Below are 18,010 nucleotides of genomic sequence, written 5' to 3'. Positions count from 1 at the left end.
GACCAGAGGCGGGAAGGCCCATGAGGACACCGCCCCTTCTCATCACAGGCCACATGGCATCTGAAGGGAGCCCCAGGCTGTGTGTAGGTATAGGCAAGTTAGTGCCCTGGAGTACGACCGTAGAGAATAAAATGTCATTTGGTGGAGGGTGTGGCCAAGAGTTATCAGGGGTGTCGAGCAAAGGAGGGGCGTGCTAGAAGCCAGGTACTCAGCTCTGCACGGAGAGACAGGGAGACCGGACGGAGTCAGAATCAAGAGAAAGACACAGTGTGGCCAGCTAGTCATGACCTTGCTCTGTGACCTCAGGAGAATCACTCACCCTCCCTGGGCCTCAGCTGGGGATCCAGCCCAGTGCAGGCCTCACGGGACTGCTGTGAAGCCCACACAAAGGGGAGAGATCTCTGGGAAGTGAAAAGTCCTGTTTGGATGTGGGGAGGGACTTTCCTCCTTTCTGTGGCTGATAACTTTTTCTACAGGCGGAAATGACTGATAAGGGAAGATGCTTCAGCCAGAGCCCCAGGGCAGGGAGCCTATAGGAGGGGCTATCCCAGCCCAAACACCTGCTAGGGAGGTCTTCTGTTTCTCCTGATCTCTTGGTGAGTGACAAAGGGGCCCCTCTCTGGAGCCTGAGCTCGCCAATCTCCCTCCTGCTGTTCCCAACAGAGTCCCCTTGCGGCCTTTCCCCCAGGACTAGAGGGAGGAAGCAGAGCACTGACCCCAAGGGCCACCGGATCTGAAACTCTCCTGGGCAAGGGGCTCTTTATCTCTGCCGCCACCAACAGAAGGCCCCCAAGACACCCACAAAGTGGGGAGGCAGGAGGGGCTGCTATTTTAACCATTCGGACATTTACAGGGGGTCCAGGGAGGGAGTCCAGGTCTGCAGTGGAAACACAAGTTCCCCTCCACCCTGTCCACCCGAGAGCAGTTGGAAGCGAGGCCCGTACAGTCGCAGCCCACAGGTCAGAGGCCTCGGGCTCTACTTAGAGGCAGCGGGACATCACCTGCTGCCATGTGGCCCCGGGGAGTCCCTCGCCTGTCTGAGCCTTCCTTTTCTCATCTGTTGTTTAATTGTTCAGTTGTGTCCAGCTCTTTTGTGATCTCATGGGCTGTAGCCCTCCAGGCTCCTCTCTCCATGGGACTTCCCAGGCCAGAATACTGGAGTGGGTTGCCATTTCCTTCTCCAGGGGATCTTCCCCACCCAGGGATCAAACCCTGGTCTCCTGCATTGTAGGCAAATTCTTTACCATCTGAGCCCCCAGGGAAGCCCTTCCTTATCTGTAGCCTCAAATAATTAAAAACCACTGCTTTCAAAGTTGCTGTGAAGATGAAAACTGGTTCCTGGCAGGTGTGGCCCACGGTCGGGGTTCAAGAAATGGTCACCCAACCTGTCCCTCCTAGGCCCCACCTCTCTCTCCTTGGACATCCCCCTACCAACCACTCTGCAGGCCCTGCTCCCCACCCCAGGCCTCACTTACCCATCCCAGGGCCAGTGTCCTGAGTCCCCCTCTCTCAGGACCCTGCCTTGGGGCAGCTGGACAAAGCCAAGCTGAGGGATTTCAACTGCTTCCAGACAGCGCCCCCCTCCCCAGGGAGACTGAAAGGGCACAGGCCCAGATGTGGATGCCAAGGTGGAGAAATCCCAGCGTCTCAGGTCACCCTGCCTAACCAGGACCCCTACGGACTCTTCCTAGGTGGGCATAGTTCCCTGGAAGGGAGAGGCAAGAGTCCCCTTCCCAGGACGGGGCGGGGCAGAGTGGGCTGAGCTGGTGCCTCAAGGATCTCCTCTGGGTGGGAACCCCCGCACGTTGGCCTCAGGGCTCTCCCTGTGACCCCATTGGACCAGACTTGGTTGGGCAGGGAAGCGGGGACCTACTCCAGGAAGAGGGCGGGGCCTGGGCTGGTCCAGAGGAGAGGGGCGGGGCCGGGCACTCACCGGGGGCTTCCAGGTTCTCGCAGAGCTCGGACTTGGCCTCGCCGTTGGGCCGGAAGCTGCCTTTCTGCGTGAACTTGTTGGACATGGTGGCGGCGGTGACGACGGCTTTGAGACTGCGCTTGCGCTTGGGCACGTTCTGCTCCGGGTGGAAGAGGATGATGTAGACCTTGGGCATGTAGAGCATCCCCAGGGACACCGAGGCGCTCAGACTCACCGAGACCGTCAGCGTCGTCGTCTGGATGTACAGCTGGGGGCGGGCCGGGGGCGGCATCAGAGCGCGCTCTGCCCCGGGCTCGCGGGGGCCCTGTCCGAAGCCCACCCCTCAGACAGACACAGCGGGGGACCCCGCCCTGTGTGTTGCTGGTTTCGGGCGGAAGGGAGCCATGGTATTGAGCCTGGATCCAGCCTGGCTCCACGACTGTCACTACGTGATCCTGGACAAGCCCCATCCTCTGGGCCTGTTTCCTCGGGCATGAGAGTTCTAGTCCTTACCTCATAGGGGCGTGTGAGTTTGAAATGACTTAATAAATGGCAAAGGCATGTAAAATATGTGGTGTGGGGTCGGTGCACACAAGGGTTCACCACTGTTATGTGCTATTTGGGAGAGGCCCAGGGGCAGGGCTCTCAGGGGACAGCTGACCCTCCCCCGAAGCAGGCCCCTGCACAGGGCTGGGAGTGAGGTGAACATCGGGAGGTGCCTTGTAGTAGCTCCCAGTGGCCGTGGCACAGCGCTGTGGCCAGGACCCCCATTCAGTGACTGTCCCCCCCATGCCACTCTGTACAGAGCAGGCAGCTGGCACAAGAGCCATGGCACCCGTCGTGATCCACTGATGGCAGCCCAGTCAAAGCTCATTTCACGCTCACTTGCCAGCACGAACAGTGACAGATGTTTAGCAAAATGAAAGCCCATTAATCTGGGTGTCGGGTAATCCATTCTTCAATAGTGGGGCCTTCCAGGCAGGGCCCGACAATTCCCACTGCCCCAGCCTGGGATCCCCTCCCCACTTCCTCCTTCCCTCCTGGGCCTCCAGGTCTCAGCTGCCTCTCTGGCCTCCTCAGCCAGGGTGGGGCCAGGTGAAGCCCAGGCTGTGGCCCTCAGGTCTGGGTATGGGAAAGCAGAAAATGCTCTCTGCCTCCTAGATCTGCTATTTCTGAGCCTGGGATCCCTTCCCTGGGGCCTGGTTAATGTACCACCTCCTCCAGGAAGCTCTCCCTGACTCCCAGTTCCTAGCCAACCCTCCAAGACAGCCTTCACTCCTTGCACCCAGCCCAGCAGTGGGGGACCTGGGTCTAGACTTGAGTCCTGAGGTCACAGGGGCCCTGGCCTCCTTGGAAAGTCTCCTGAAGGAAGGGGCCAGGTCCTCCTGTTCTCATAGTCTCCCCATCCCCTGCCCCTCTCCATAAATACCTCATGACCTGAATCTGAAGGCCTTCATCTCAGCCACCCTTCCCCGGGGCTTCTTGCCTTTGGAAGGGGGCTGGAGAAGCTGGAGGGTCTGAGGGGAGAGAGCTGTGTGACACTGGGGAAGTCTCATCCCCTCTCCAGCCCTCAATTTTCTCATCAGCACAATGGGATGATAGCACCTACCTCACCCAAACCACGAGGATACCCAAGCACAGACTATGAGGTCACATGATACTTAAGGGCACTGAAAGGGGGTGCGGAGGAGGAGGCTAGGAGTACGGAGAGGCTACCATTCAGAAAATGTCACAGACCCAGGAAAATAAGAGCCTGTTCCCCAGTGAGTACACACGCCTCTGTCCTCACTCACAGCCCACACTCTTACCCACGGGCACAGCACTACCCCCCAGCATGCAGACGGGAAAGGTCATGACAACTCAGTGGAGGGTGCCAGCCACCGTGCCCACCCCTGAGATGGCATTGGGGCCCCAGGGTGGAAGGGGTGGAGGGGTCCAGGCTCCAGAGTATCATAACAGACCCTTGGAGAAGATAGTGGAGGTCTGAATTCAGCAAGAACAGGCATGCTATCTCGGTCTTCACCATTGACTGGGGGTTCCCTGGGGACAAGGCATGCCTCTGTCATTAGATTTGGGGGTCCCTGAGGGCAGGGGTGTCTCTTCTTTCACACTGGGGATTCTTGGGTGTATTTCCAGAATAGATTCATCTTAGGTCATTTGCCCCCACCTTGGTGATGGGGGGAGGTACGGTTGGGCCAAAATGAAGTTGGTGGGACAGAGCTCAAGGACCCTTCTCTGGGCGGAGTGAGGCCTGCAGTTGATACAGTCCTGTGTCAGGGTCCAGGGACTGGGTTCCAGACTCCACTCCACCCTGACCCACTGAGGGACGCTGGGCCTCCTCCACCAACACAGGCAGAGCTTGTTCCATAGGCATGCACATTCGGTTTAACGCCTTGAGTTCTGAGTAATTTTTGAATAAGGGGTGTTCATTCTCATTTGGCACCAGGCCCTGAGAACTATGGAGCCAGCTCTGCACACAAGCCTCAGTGTTTTCAGTCTAGGAGCCTTTCAGCACACAAAATACAAGGAGGGGCAGAAAAAGACCACACCTGAACAAAACTGCCCCCGATCTGTTGGAGTCCCTCTCCTTGGGGCTCCTTTAGCCGTCCCCAGGCTGGGGGTGGCTGGCCCTGTGCACAAAAGTGGGGTTGGCACCCCACCACTGGCTCCAGCACTGGTCAGGAGCCCCCAGGGGAAGGTACACATGGTCACCAGGAGGCGGTAGCGTGTTAACCCTATCAGAGAAACAGTGGTCCTCTGAACCTCTAGCCTGCAGGGCTGGGGCCCGGCACCGGGGCAAGTCTCCAAGGCAGGCTTCCAGGATGTGCTGGCACCTGCCCTCCCCTCCGCCCATCCCCCAGCCCGAGCTGCCCCCCTTCCTGCTCCCCTCTTCGACTTTGGTCAGGCCTTTGCTTCTATCTTCTCTCGATCCTCTGCAAGGAACCCTGCACCAGCCTCCCAGGTCCCCCTCCCCGAGTGAACGAGGCTGTCAGAGCCAGGTTTGATAGGGGAGGACAGAGGTCACCTGGGGTCACGTGGGGCAAAGGGTGTGGACAGGAGCTGCTGTGGAGGTGGACAGCAAATTTCCCGGTTTTGCCCTCAGCCTGGTGGGAGGCTCTGAGGAGTTCCTCCCACTTTGGACCCTGGTGGGTCCTGAGATCGTCAGAATCTATGAACCAGACAAATGAACTTCCCCACAACCTGGCTGGCCTCTGAGGCCCAGCTCGACCTGCTGGAGCAGTAATCCCACTGGGTGGAGAGACCGCACCCCAATCTGCTCAGGGTGATGGCACGTGGCTGTGGAGGTGAGCCCTGGAAATCCGGCCGCCTGCTCACCAGAGTGACACCAGTAGCCTGGGGGATGGGTGCGGCCAAGCATCTGTGAGTGTGCACACTACTAGATACACACACATGCTCACAGATCCATACCCATGTCCCCAAACGACGCCGCATTCATTCACACACCTGAACTCACAGCCACACATTCCTGACTCAGATACACCTGGGCTCTCACACACACACACTCCTTCATGTACCTGGGTACACACCTGTGTACACACACAATGCACTCACATAATCCGTACACACACCTAAACACACACCTGCACACATACTGTTGACCATGCACACTTTATCTGCACACTCAGACACATTCGTACAGCCACAAACCCTCAGTACATACACCTGCCCATCCCCACTCAACCTGTGAGCGTACACACACACACACATGCACACACTGCCATCCACTGCTCAGTGTGCACAAAAAGGCAGGGTGCGCAGTGGGGTGGGGCTACTGTGGGGAGCTGTGTTACGGGTACAGAAGTGCATATATACACACACTGTACACACACACTTCTATACCCATATACCCATAACACAACTCCCCACAGTAGCCTCACTCCACTCCACCCCATCTACACATGTGTGCGTGCACACACACAAACATACACACACACACATACCCAGCATCCAGCAGCCGGGCCTGCAGCTTTCACTGGGACCATTTGTAACTCAGATGTGACACAGCACAGATCCAACCCCAGGTCGCCTGAGCCTCTAAGAAGCCTGGTGTTCTGAGCTGGAGGGACTTCAGCACTCATGTCCCCACTCTCGCCTCACGCAGAAGCCCAGAGGAGGAGGGGGCGAATCCCACATCGATGCCATCAGGGGCAGACCTGGTGTCACAGCCACACATTGGTGTGGGCCAGCCTGCTCTGGGACCGGGGGCAGGTCCCTGTCCCTCTCTGGGCCTCAGAGGAGATCATTTCAGAGGCTCCTGTTCACAATCAGTACTGAGGGGCACCTCCTACAAAGGGAGAAATCAGAGGCAGGTAGGGTGGCCTGGGGTGCTGAGAGAGGGCTGGGAGGTGGAGGGGCTGGGGCCAGGAGGACAGGAGCACGCGGGGAGCCGTGCGCTGGGTGCCAGCCGGGCGGCGCCAGGTGCCAGCCGGGGAGTTACAGGAAGGCAGAGTCAGGGCGCAGACCACTCTGCTGGCAGCCTCCCAGATTCATGCCTTACTCCCCAGGGAGGTGAGAGAAGGGGCCTCCTGGGATTGTTGAGAGTAATTTCTCAAGCTGCCAGCTTCCTGGGGTGTGGGCGGCCTCCCCTGCTGGCTCCATGGGCTCACTGGGCGCTGTGAAGCCCGGGGGCCTCTGCCTGCACCTGCCCACAGTGGGGGGCCTCCTGCAGGCCCCCAGGAGGGGAGATCCAGACCCGACCTGCAATGCGAGCTGCTCCCCAGTGGTAGCGGCTTTGGCTCAAGTGTGCAGGGTGGCCAGGAGCCAGGCCTGCTCTCGGACCTCAGGGCGCTCACTGCCAGCTTCAGGGTCTGCGTCTCAGAACCCCTAGCCCCTCAGAACCCCCAGGGCCACCGTTAGAAGAATGGCCACAGGTGTCCCTGCGCCAGGCCCAAGGGACACAGGGCAGAGGCTCCTGCTTCCGAGGAGCTGCTGGAAAAGAGGAGAGCACATCCTGAGGGAGGGCCAGGCTTGAGCTGCCCCGGAGCTGCAGGGGTGGAGGGGAGAGGCTACTGAGCTAGAGCACCGTCATCCGGCTGGGTGACCTTAGACAAGTCACTCCAGCTACCTCTGCCTCATCGGTAAACACGGATGGTGAATGTACCCTGGCCCGTCGTGTGGCACCTGCCGACCACCAGGCCAAGTGCCTGGCACGTGACAAGCAGCCCCGTGGGGCTCTGACCGCAGCTTCACTGGGGCCCAGTGTCCCTCGGCGCTCAAAAGCAGGCTCGCCCTTTAAACGCCATCCTCAGGATGGTGACTCCCCCGGGTGCAGGTCGAACCTGGCCCTCGCCCCTGAACCCCAGACTCACACAGTCAACCACTGAGTCAACCGCGGTCCAGTGCCACTGCGCCGGGCCGTCTCAGCAGCCTCCTAAACTCCGCCTGTCCACAGGAATTCCCCATCTCTGCCCCATAGGCTCCTCCGCTGCCTCCCCAACCCTGCCCCAGCATGTGGAGGCTCCTCCCTTCCCACTGCTCACACCAACAACTGGGGGCAGGGGTGTCAACCGAGGACCCCCTCTGTGCTTCTCACTCACACGCACTCTACCAGAATCCCAGCCCCCGCACCCCAGGACCTGGCTGGAGCCCCCCACTCACCTCCTGCGGGCACCGTCACACTGCCTCCACCTTGCTGCCCTGCTCCCCACTCACCCTCCGCAGGGCTCACCCCAGAGGGGTCCTACACCCCACCGCGGCCCTCCCGCTCACAGCCCGCAGCAGCTCCCTTCTCACTCCCAGGAAAGACAGCATCCTTGGGCCTCTGTTTCTTAGGCCCGCTGTGCCGTCTTCCCTCCACACCCCGAACCTCGTCCCCACCCTCCCCACCGACTTCCCAGCCCCAGCGTCCCTACAGTGGGCAAGTGGCTTCTACACCCCTCGTGCCGACTGATTATTACAACACCTGTGAGGACTGCAGATGGGGGGTCATGGCCCACTCACAATGAAGATGCTGAGGTGGAGGCCAGTTGGCTTGCCCAGGATCCCACAGTCAGACATGGAGCTAGGGTCCTCGGTCCCCCCGATCGGCCCCATCTCTGGCCTCTGACTTCAGGGACTCCCAGTCCTCCAAGATAAAACCCCAGAACCCAGGCAGCACTGGGGCTGTGACGTGGGCAGAGTCCACAGGGCCCCTGGGGTGTGTGTGTCTGACCCGAAAGCCTGGTGGAGCCAGCAGATGGCGGCCCTTCGGCAGCTCCAGCAGGCGGAGCGAGGGCCCTGAGCTGACGCTGCCAGAGCTCCCGATCCGATCCCGGACGTTGGGACAGCTTTGGGGCTGGAAAGGGAGGGAGCCAGCGCCCGATACGTCACCCACCCCGGGGACCCCTGGGGCTCCTCAAGGGCAGCAAGGAGGGCGGAGAGAGGGGGAAGAAGAGAGGAGTGGACAGAAAGGAAGCTGGGCTGAGCAGGGAAAGAGAAAAGGGAGAGCCTGAAAAAGAGTGTGAGCTCCCTGAGCGTCCAGTGGTCAGAACTGCACACTCTCACTGCCAAAGGCCTGGGTTCAATCCCTGGTCAGGGAGCTAAAATCCTGTAAGTCACACGGCACGGCCAGAAAAAAAAAAAGAAAATGAAGAAGGAAAGAGCGCGCAGCATCCCGGAGGGGGGGCAGACAGGAGAGAGGGAAACAGGAATGAGATCGGGAGGAGGAAAGGACGGGGTGGGAGAGGCAAGGATGAAGAGTCGGGGAAGGTGGAGGGTGGAGAGAGGGTGGGAAGGAGCAGGAAGGACAGAGAGGAGATGGGGTGGGGGGCGCAGAGAGAAAAGGGAGAGGACAGGAGACGAGAAGGGAGGGAGGCAAGAGAGATGCAAACGCTGGAGAAAAACCTGAGCCGGGAAGGTAGGCACGTCCAGAGGGGCTGGGAGGTGCCCCCTGCTCCCGCCTGCGCCCCCGCCTACCCCCGTGACTCACCTTGTCGGCCGACTGCGAGGTGCCGAAGAAGATGGGGATGAAGGCGAGCCAGACAATGCAGGTGGTGTACATGGTGAAGCCGATGGGCTTGGCCTCGTTGAAGGTCTCGGGCACGCCGCGCGTCTTGATGGCGTACACGGTGCACGTGACCATCAGCAGCATGCTGTAGCCCAGCAGGCAGATGAGCGACAGGTCCGAGATGTCGCACTTGAGCACCCCCCTGGCAAAGCGGGGGTCCAGTGTCCGCTGGTCCTGGAAGTCCACCACAGAGTGGGACGGGTCCACCACGAACCACACACAGATGCCCAGCAGCTGCAGGGAGATGAGGCTGAAGGTGATGGCCAGCTGCGAGGCGGGGCTGATGAAGCGTGGGGCGCTGACCGACCGCTTGCCCTGCTCGAAGATGCGGTAGATGCGGTTGGTCTTGGTGAGCAGGGCCGCGTAGCTGATGCTCATGCCGAGCCCCAAGAAGATCCGGCGCAGAGAGCAGGTGCCCAGGTCGGGCTCGGCGATCATGAGGAAGGTGGTGGCGTAGCACAGGAAGATGCCCGCCAGCAGCACGTAGCTCAGCTCGCGGCCCGAGGCCTTGACGATGGGCGTGTCGTTGTAGCGCACGAAGGTGACCACCACGAACAGCGTGGCTGCAATGCCTGCCACGGCCAGGAAGAGGGGCAGCACGGCCCAGGGCGAGCCCCACTCGAGCTTGATGATGGGGATGGGCCGGCAGCCCGTGCGGTTCTCCGTGGGCCGCATGTCATAGGGACAAGTCTTGCAGGTGTAGCGGTCCACCTGGAACTGGTACCCCGTGCAGGGCTCGCAGTGCCAGCAGCAGGGCATGCCCTTCACCGTCTTCTTCCGCTCACCTGGCTGGCAGGGCAGGCTGCAGACGGAGCGGGGCAGCTGCTGGCCGCTCCCCGGCCAGAGCATCCGCTCTATCTGTCAACGACAGCGCAAGGGAGCCAGCCTCAGGACACGCTGCCCAGGGCCCTGGACCGCCCCCCTAGCTGGCACTCTGGAACCTCGTGTCTGAATCGCTCAGTCAGATGGCTAAAATCCAGCTGCCCAGCTGGCCCTGCCAGGAACAACCGAATCCAACAGCTGCATTTAAATAAGCTCCCGGGCACGACCTGCAGAGGATCCTGCTCCAACACAAAACCCCCAAGGGTCATACACAGACCAGCAGTGACAACCTAGAGTCACAGGACAGAGCGTGGAGAGCCAGCAGCCCAGACTTCCAGCCCTGTGAGGCCTCGCTACTCACGGTGGTCCCCGACTGGCGGCATCAGCGTCACCCAGGAGCAGGTTGGAAATGTAAATGTTTGGCCACCCCAGACCTACTGACTCAGAATCCAAGTTTTTTTTTTTTTCTTTTAATAAATTTTTTTTTCTTTTAATAAATTTTTTTTAATGTGGGCCATTTGTAAAGTCTTTATTGAATTTGTTACAATTGCTTCTGTTGTTTCATGTCCTGGTTTTTTTGGCCATGAGACATGAAGGATTTTAGCTCCCTGACCAGGGACTGCACCCTCATCCGCTGCACTGGAAAGTGAAATCTTAACCACCGGACTGCCAGGGAAGTCCCAGAATCTGAGTTTTAACCAAACCCCACAGGTGACTGGTGTGCGCACACAAAGGGGAGACGCACTGCCCTGTGGCTCAGCCCCCAGGGCCTCCGGGTGGCTCAGGCAGTCTGGTTCAGCAGAGAACAATGAACAAAGGTTCAATCAGAGAACCGGCATCGTGTGCCCAGGGGTGTTTCTTTGCCCTTTACTTTGAATGAGTGCATTCTGTTACATGCCTCTGAAGACACACCTGCTGCAGGCAAAGAAGCCACAGAAGCTGGCATGCCCTACTGAGCGTGTCACAAAGTTCTGGAAAGTAAGCGAGAGCCCCCAAGAGCTCGAGGCTCTGAGCAAAGGGAGCCTGGCCACACTTGGGAGCCATATTCCAAGCAGCTCTTAGGAACGGTCATGCTTAGAGAATGGCTTTGGGACTTCCCCTCTGGCTTAGAAGGTAAAGTATCTGCAATGCAGGAGACCTGGGTTCAATCCCTGGGTTGGGAAGACCCCCTGGAGGAGGGCACGGCAACCCACTCCAGTGTTCTTGCCTAGAGAGTCCCCATGGACAGAGGAGCCTGGTGGGCTACAGTCCAGAGGGTCACAGAATCGGACATGACTGAACGACTAACACATTCACGCTTGGAGAACAGCAGGCCCTTTGCTGTGGGAGCTCACTCCAGGAGAAGGAATAGCCAGTTGGTTTGGGGCCGAAGGGAGGATTTTAGAGCTGAGAAAAAGGGTGAGTGAGGTGGGTTGGAGTAGGCAGGGTGGAGAATCCAAAGATGGCTTCATGGTAGATGGGGACAAAAATCTCAAGGAGGAAATTTGCCTTGTGGCTCTGGGCATGACCATCCCCTAAAAGCCAACAAGCATAGCAGTGACCAGGGCCAACTACCATCCTGCAGGAACAAGGGGGCAGGACAATCTCTGGGCACCAGACCTGTGATGCTGCAGGGGGACCCAGGGATCCAGGGGGATGGGGGGTGTTCCGGAAAACTGTGGCTCCAGTGGAAAAAGCAGTGAGTGAGGTCAAATGTTGGGATCACAGTTCTGTCGCTAGCTGGCTGTGTGCCCTTGAGCAAACACCTCAGCCTCTCTGAGCCTTTGCTGTCCCGCCTGATCCAAACACAGCAGATGCAAGGCCACCAGAGCCCTCTGTGACTTACGGCGGCTTCCACTTGGAATTTCTGTCTGCTTCTCCAGAGCATCAGCCCCAGGAGGACAGGGCCTCCGAGTTACTTCCCTGTTGTCTGCAGCCCCCAGCCCAGGGCTGGCCCAAGGTGGGGCCAGTGAATCGCGGTGGAGTCTCCAAGAAGCGGTGAGGTCTGGCCACCCGAGTGAGGGCCCTCGGGAGGGACAGGGAAGACGTAGCAGTTGAGGACCAGTCCTGCATCACCGCCTCCCTCCCGCCAGCTCCAGGCTGGTGGAGGGGATTGGATTCCTGGGGAGGGGACCCAGGGATCACTCCCACACCCAGGCCTGCCTTCACTTACCTTACCTGCAGAAGGGGGTGATAACAGTGCCCCCCCACAGGGCTGGCATCCCCACAGTAAGGTAACTTGATGAGTACAGGAGCCGTCACAGCGGGCGCTCCATAGGATGAGCTGCCTGCCACTGCCAGTGAATGGAGGCCCTGCCCCTCCCCGCTATGTCGGATCTGAACGAGACAGGCCTCCATCTGGGCTGGGGTCCCACCCTGCCCACACTGCTCCCACTCGCTCTGTTCCGTCCGTCTGTCTCCGCTCAGCAATCCAAGGAGCATCACTGTAGGAACGGGCCCTATCCCCAACATGCTGTGTGGCCTTTGGAACCTCCCTAGGGCTGGGTTTCCACAGATATTCCTTCTGATTTAGAAGACTGTTGGGGATAAATGAGATCGTGGGCAGAGAGTACCCTGAAGAGCTCCAGGGCTTGCAGCCAAAAGAGATGCTTACAGGAACGGACGGCAGGGACGTGACATGACTCTCCCAGATCTGGGCCTCCCGAGCCTGTCCGGTCCACCTGGACGTCACGCTGTGCCCACCCTGCATGCAGCTCACCCTCCACCCAGAGAGGGGACCAGTCAGTCCACAGGCACCACCTTGGGGCACCAATCACAGGTCCCTTTTATCCCCCAAACATGGCATTATTTGTAGCCAGGGACATCGAGGGCAGGAGGGAGATCCTGAGTCCCTGGGACAGCCATGACCTGGAACAGTGTGGCTGGGGACCCAGGAGAAGCCCCTTCATGCCACCCAGAAAGATGATGGCCTTCTCGTGTGGTTTGATGGAGTCATTCTCAAACAGCTACCCTCCAGCAGAACCCCACTGCATGACTGTGCTCTTTTCATCCTCCTCTGTCCAGACACAGCCCTCTCCCTCTTCACCTTTCTCCCCTTCCCCACCCCCCAACCCCAAGACTCTGAGCCCCTGCACCCCCGTGTGAATTCATCTGTCTGCAGGGTTTGCCCTGTGAGGGGAGCAGGCAGGAGGGCCCAGGCAACGGGGAAGGACAGGGGCAGGGAGGGCAGGAGACCAGCTGCCCTGCTCTTCTGTTCTGGAGTTTGGGGGCTCAGGGCCCTCTGACGGAAGGAAGCCCCAACTCGGCAGCACCAAACCCAGGCATCAGGGCTCCCCTCCAGGGGCCGAGTGCCCTCTCCCCCGCCACACACCCTGCCCTCCCTCCCGGCACTTACCCGGAGGTGCAGGTGGTCCGTCCAGGAGCCGATGACCTTGTACTCGGCAGAGCCATTACGCAGCTGGTACTGGTAGATGTCATAGCGCCCAGGTGCATCTCCGTTCTCATTGAAAGTCACAGGGTTCCCCGCAATGCCTGGGGGGGCATGGGGGTCACACACTCCGTTTCTTTGCTGAGCCTTTGCCCAGAGACAGGGAGGAGCGTGAGCCCTGGGCAGCAACACCTCTGCATGGAACATCTCGGGGGGTTTTACTCCCTGGAAGCATCCGAAGAGGTTCCCCCACTCCCACCCCATGGGGCCCCGGGACCCCTTCCCCAGGATTGAGTGGTGCCCCCACCTGAGAAATTGACATTGCGGATGTATTTGAGCAGCTGGGTGCCGTCCACAGGGTCCATGCGCGGGCAGAGCCCCACGCGGCCCGGACACAGGTCCCGGTGCATGGCGTGCAGGGCATGGCCCATGGCATACACAGCGTCGATCACAAACTGCACCTTCCCCTCCTGCTCATACGCCGAGTCCTGCCCGATGCGCTCCCGGTCTGCAATGGAAACGTTCAGGGTGGGAGTGCCGGCGAGGCCCAGGAGCGCTCACAGATGTGCGGTGGGAACCACAGCGGACCCCCAGGATACAGCCGGGTCTCCGGCCCCAGGCCCAGGGCTAGCTTCATCACCCCAGGGGATGGTCTCCTGGGGGTGCCCGCGGGATGGTCCTGAGGGCCCACTGCCCTCGTGACTGTACGGCTGGACCCTGTGTGAGCTGGGAAGTCACCAGGGCAGAAACTGCGTCTGTGGATGAGGGCAGTGATGCCCTACAGCAGCTCAGCCATGGGCGGCCACCAGTCAGGGGCTGCTGCCCCACCACGGGGTACAGGGGGTGGGAAATTGAGGCCCAGAGAGGGTGAGGGGCTGGCCGGAGGTCCCTCAGGCTTCAGGACACCTGATGGCCTCAGTGGCTTCCAGATGCCCCAGACGTCAGAAGTCACCATCATTGCCACCCACCCCTCCCCGCTGTCAGTGAGCCCCCCTCCTTAGCCAGGGTGAGTGAGCTTTGCAAAATGGGGAACCCACCACACCGCCTTCTCACTGCAAACAGCAGTGGCTCCCTAGGGCATCAGGCCTCCCGTCTTCACCCGCTGGGCGCTGGACACACCCAAGCACTCTGCTCCAGCTCCTGTACAAACTCTCTGGCTACCTGAGGTCTCCATGTCTTGTCAGTAAAAAGATCATCATCTTGCCCCACAGAAGTGCTGTATACGAGATGAGTTACAGAAAACCCGTGGCACAGAGGAGCTGACCAAGCCACATTATTATGGTGCTTAAGTGCTCAGAAGAGAGGGCTTCTCAGCTGGGCTACAGAGGCTGCGGAGCTAGAGCAGGCCAGCAAGACTTTCGGGAGGAGGAGCCCCAGGCCTGGGTCATAATGATGATGGAGAGTACGGGCTGCTAACTTCTAAGGAGCATCTACTCTGTGTCAGGTCCTGTTTTAAGCTCTTTATGTATGGAAGTCATCAGATAATCACAGCAATGCTATGAGGTAATGATCCCCATTCATTTCTACAGAGATGAAAACACTGCGGCACAGAAAAGCTCCCCAGCTTCCCAGGACCACACAGAGTGGATTTGACCAGGTGCTCTGGCCCCCAGCCTGTACACCTGAGTGACTGTAAGAGGCGGATCGCAGTGGGGAGGGCAGGAAAGTGGCGGAGGGGCGGGAGCTCTGAGTTGAGGATGGGGGACAGCAGAGGAGAGGAAGGGGGAGGATGGGCAGGCTGCTAGGGACCCCAGCTTCCCCTCCCAAGCCCACAGCCCCACACACAGCCTGCCTGGCAGCCTTCTCCCTCACCGCCAGGATGATGAAATTAACCCTTAAACACACACAGACACACACCCATGCCTCTCTGCTAGAGGGCCAGGACCACATCTTACAGAGGTAATTCCCCAGCAGCCAGCAGGGTGAGTGGCACCCCAAGGGGCCACGGGCCTGGGACTTCAACAGGTGTCACGTGGGAGCCAGGTTGAGGCCTCAAGGATCCACAGGTCACCCCTAAGTTCCTCTACTTTTAGGTAATTCGTGGTCACTGAGCCCTGCTGCCCAGGGCTCCCGTGGAGCTGGTGGCACGTCTCCTATTCCTAAGGTGGCCACCAAGAGACTGTGAGCAAGGTCAGAGCCTGGCTCCAGTACCCTAACCTCAGGGTCACAGATCAGAGGCCCCCAGCACCCAGACTGGACAGTTTAGGGGAAGATTCCCGGTTGGCTCTGGGGGAACTGCTGGCTCCAGACATACCACAGCTTCTGCAGCGTGGCCTCCAGCGTGGGCTGGAGACAGAGTGGTCTTCAAGGCTGAGCCCTTGGCTACCCGCTGCACTGCATTCGCACCAGACTGTCTGGGCAGGAACCCCAGCTTGAAGACATCATCTAGCTATGACCTTGGACCTGCCACCTCACCTGGTGGGCTTCAGTTTCCTAGACTGCAAGATGAGGATGCTGATGGTGCTTAGCTCATAGGGTCGGGATAGGGGCCCCATGAGAATAAACGGGTCTACCTTCGCAACAGGTCATAGAGAGGCCCAGTGCTTGCCAAGTGCTGCAGAAGCGCGTTAAACACATGGGCACAGAGGGGTCTAAGCCCCGCCCGCCTCAGAGCTCCAGGAAGGCAGAGCTATGCCAACAGGCAAAGCTGTCTCTCGGCCATGGAACAACAGGTGAATGGACGGGAGAGGCAGGTTCTCCGGCCTCAGCAGCCTGCCTTCTTGTTCAAGGCTTCTGATCACAGGTTCCAGTAGCCAGGAGAGAAGCTCAAGGGACAATCTTGCTCCCAGAGGGTGACAGAAGAGGCTGGGATAGGGTTGTGCGGAAAGCCCCAGCTGCGGGCCCTTCCCTCACCCCCGGCCCCCGGGTCCCGTCCTCTGTCTGCATCCCACCGTTCCACACCCCCAGAGCTCCCATCACGCCCTCATTTCATACAGATGAGAGACTGAATTATTAACCGGGATGGAGGGGGCGGCTGCAGCCGCTGCAGAGAGGGGGCAGGGCTCTCCCCAGGCCAAGGACACGCCGGGTAAGGCACCTTGGTGGAGCTGCCCTCTGGCAGAGCTGCCCTCTGCCTGTCCACTTCCAGCTTCCCAGGGGTCCTCCTTAGCGGTCCAGCTGAAGCATGCATCCCTGGGCCATACAGGTCCGGGACCACATGATCTCACTGGGGTCACACACAGAGTGCAGATGACCTCACAGGAGCCCCTCCCCAGGGGGGCCCACCTCTGCCTGGCTCCGGGGTCCTGTGGGCTGTCAGCAGCCCTGGAGCACAGCCCCTCGGGATCCACCCCCCCACCCCCAGAGTTACCACAGGGCCAGCCATCGATTTCTGGAGATTCCCCAACACACTTCCACATGGTTGACTTTTGTCTCAAGTCTGCCCCCAATGACAAACGAGATGACAGGGCAGTGAGGCGCCCTGCAAAGGGTGTTTATTTGTATGGGAGTGGCCCCTTGAGTCTGCCCCCTACACACACTCCGTCCCACACACACAAGGCTCCTCCCCGAAGCCCCACAAGAAGCAACAATGACAGACCCTAAGTGTGCTCCCTTTGGGGGAGGGGGCAGGGGTCACAAACACAAGTTAAACAAGGTCAAGACGCGCTGTCCTGAATGTTGGAAGCTGCACCCGTAACCAGTGGGCTCTCTGTACACCCTTGACTCCAGCAAATAACCCTGCAGCGTGCCCGATGCTTCCTTTGCCCTGAGCCTCTGAGAGGCAGGCCAGACCGGCTGCCCCCACAGAAGAGGAGGTTTGCAGGTAGTCGAGGGCAATACCGAGGCTTGTGGGAATCCTGACCACTGGCAGGTGTTCCTACACACCTGGGGACTGGCCTGGCCGGTGAGTGGCTGGGACTTGAACCTAGATCTCTCTGGCTTCCAAAGAGTGTCTGCCACCCTGAACTGTCCCCTCCTTCTCCCTCCATCCATCCTGATTTGCCTCCTTCCCCTTCTCTGGGGCGTCTGACCAGGCCTAAGCAGGAGCCAAGCATCCCTGTCTGCAGGGCTAGAGGAGGCAGGGGGCTGTGGAGGGAAGCCAGGGTCAGAGAACCCCCTCTTGTCGGGAGGGAGGGAGGGACCCCCAGGCCGAGGTGGGGGAATCGCAGCTCTGGGAGGAAGCAAGACAGATTTCCAAGAGCTCCTGGAGGTCAATTCCGGACACAGGGCAGCAATAGCAGCAGCGACAGTTTGAAGATGTCCTAATTGTGTCCCGAGGCACAGTGAGCCGGAGAGGCATTTGACTCGGCCACGGGTGACAGCCAGCCCCAGGACCGTCAGCGAAAGGATTTTCCCCGAGCCAAAACCCCCACAGCTGCAGTTACTACGGCGACTGCAGCCTTTGTCTGCAGGTTGTAAATTGTAATTGAAATGAGTTTTCAAGGTTGAAATAACCATAGCTCCTCCCGGTCTCCCCCCTCACCTCCTCAAAACTCACCCCACCCAGCCACATTCCTCCTGAGGTCTAGGCTCACGTGTACACACACACACTTCCTCACAGAAAGGTATGGCAAATCAGCCACATATACACTCACACATTTTCATATCTGCACATGTAGAGTCACAATACAAACGTGCCTGCATTTATACACATCTCTATACACACATCCACGTCCAAACGTACGGAAACAGAACCGGCCACATAAACACAAGCTCTATGGACACAGCTACATGATTAGCATAGCACCTCCGCAGGCATGTGGTTAGTCAGCCTCACTGCCGGCGGAGAAGCCCCACAAACAGGTCCTGACAAGGATGTGAGCACAAGCATTTTATCTGGAGGTGATGCTGAAAGCACAAGTCAGGGGTAAGGAAGTGAGACGAGGGCATGAAGGGAGGGCACCAATGCCAGGTGTGAGGCTTGCCCACGGGGGCTCCAGAGAATGGCGGGGCCCAGGCCTCA

At 59.4% G+C, this 18,010-nt stretch overlaps 1 protein-coding gene across 5 annotated transcripts in view; it reads right to left on the bottom strand.

The window, feature by feature from the left end:
- GRM4 (glutamate metabotropic receptor 4) overlaps positions 1-18,010 on the bottom strand; it is a 113,240-nt gene that overhangs the window by 4,724 nt on the left and 90,506 nt on the right. For 3 of the 5 annotated variants that reach the window (XM_040249079.1, XM_040249080.1, XM_040249083.1), the window contains 4 exons: positions 13,415-13,615; positions 13,075-13,211; positions 8,841-9,776; positions 1,934-2,180 (listed from right to left, as the gene is read on the bottom strand). In XM_040249079.1, the coding sequence (XP_040105013.1) occupies positions 1,934-2,180; positions 8,841-9,776; positions 13,075-13,211; positions 13,415-13,615 (1,521 nt within the window). The remainder of the gene's footprint in view (positions 1-1,933; positions 2,181-8,840; positions 9,777-13,074; positions 13,212-13,414; positions 13,616-18,010) is intronic. The other 2 variants (XM_040249081.1, XM_040249082.1) reach the window with 2 other exon arrangements.

This window comes from Oryx dammah, unplaced genomic scaffold (assembly GCF_014754425.2).
Source record: "Oryx dammah isolate SB20612 unplaced genomic scaffold, SCBI_Odam_1.1 HiC_scaffold_11, whole genome shotgun sequence".
Taxonomy (NCBI): domain Eukaryota; kingdom Metazoa; phylum Chordata; class Mammalia; order Artiodactyla; family Bovidae; genus Oryx; species Oryx dammah.
Note: the sequence above shows the minus strand (reverse complement) of the source record. Positions and strands in the feature narration are given on the sequence as shown.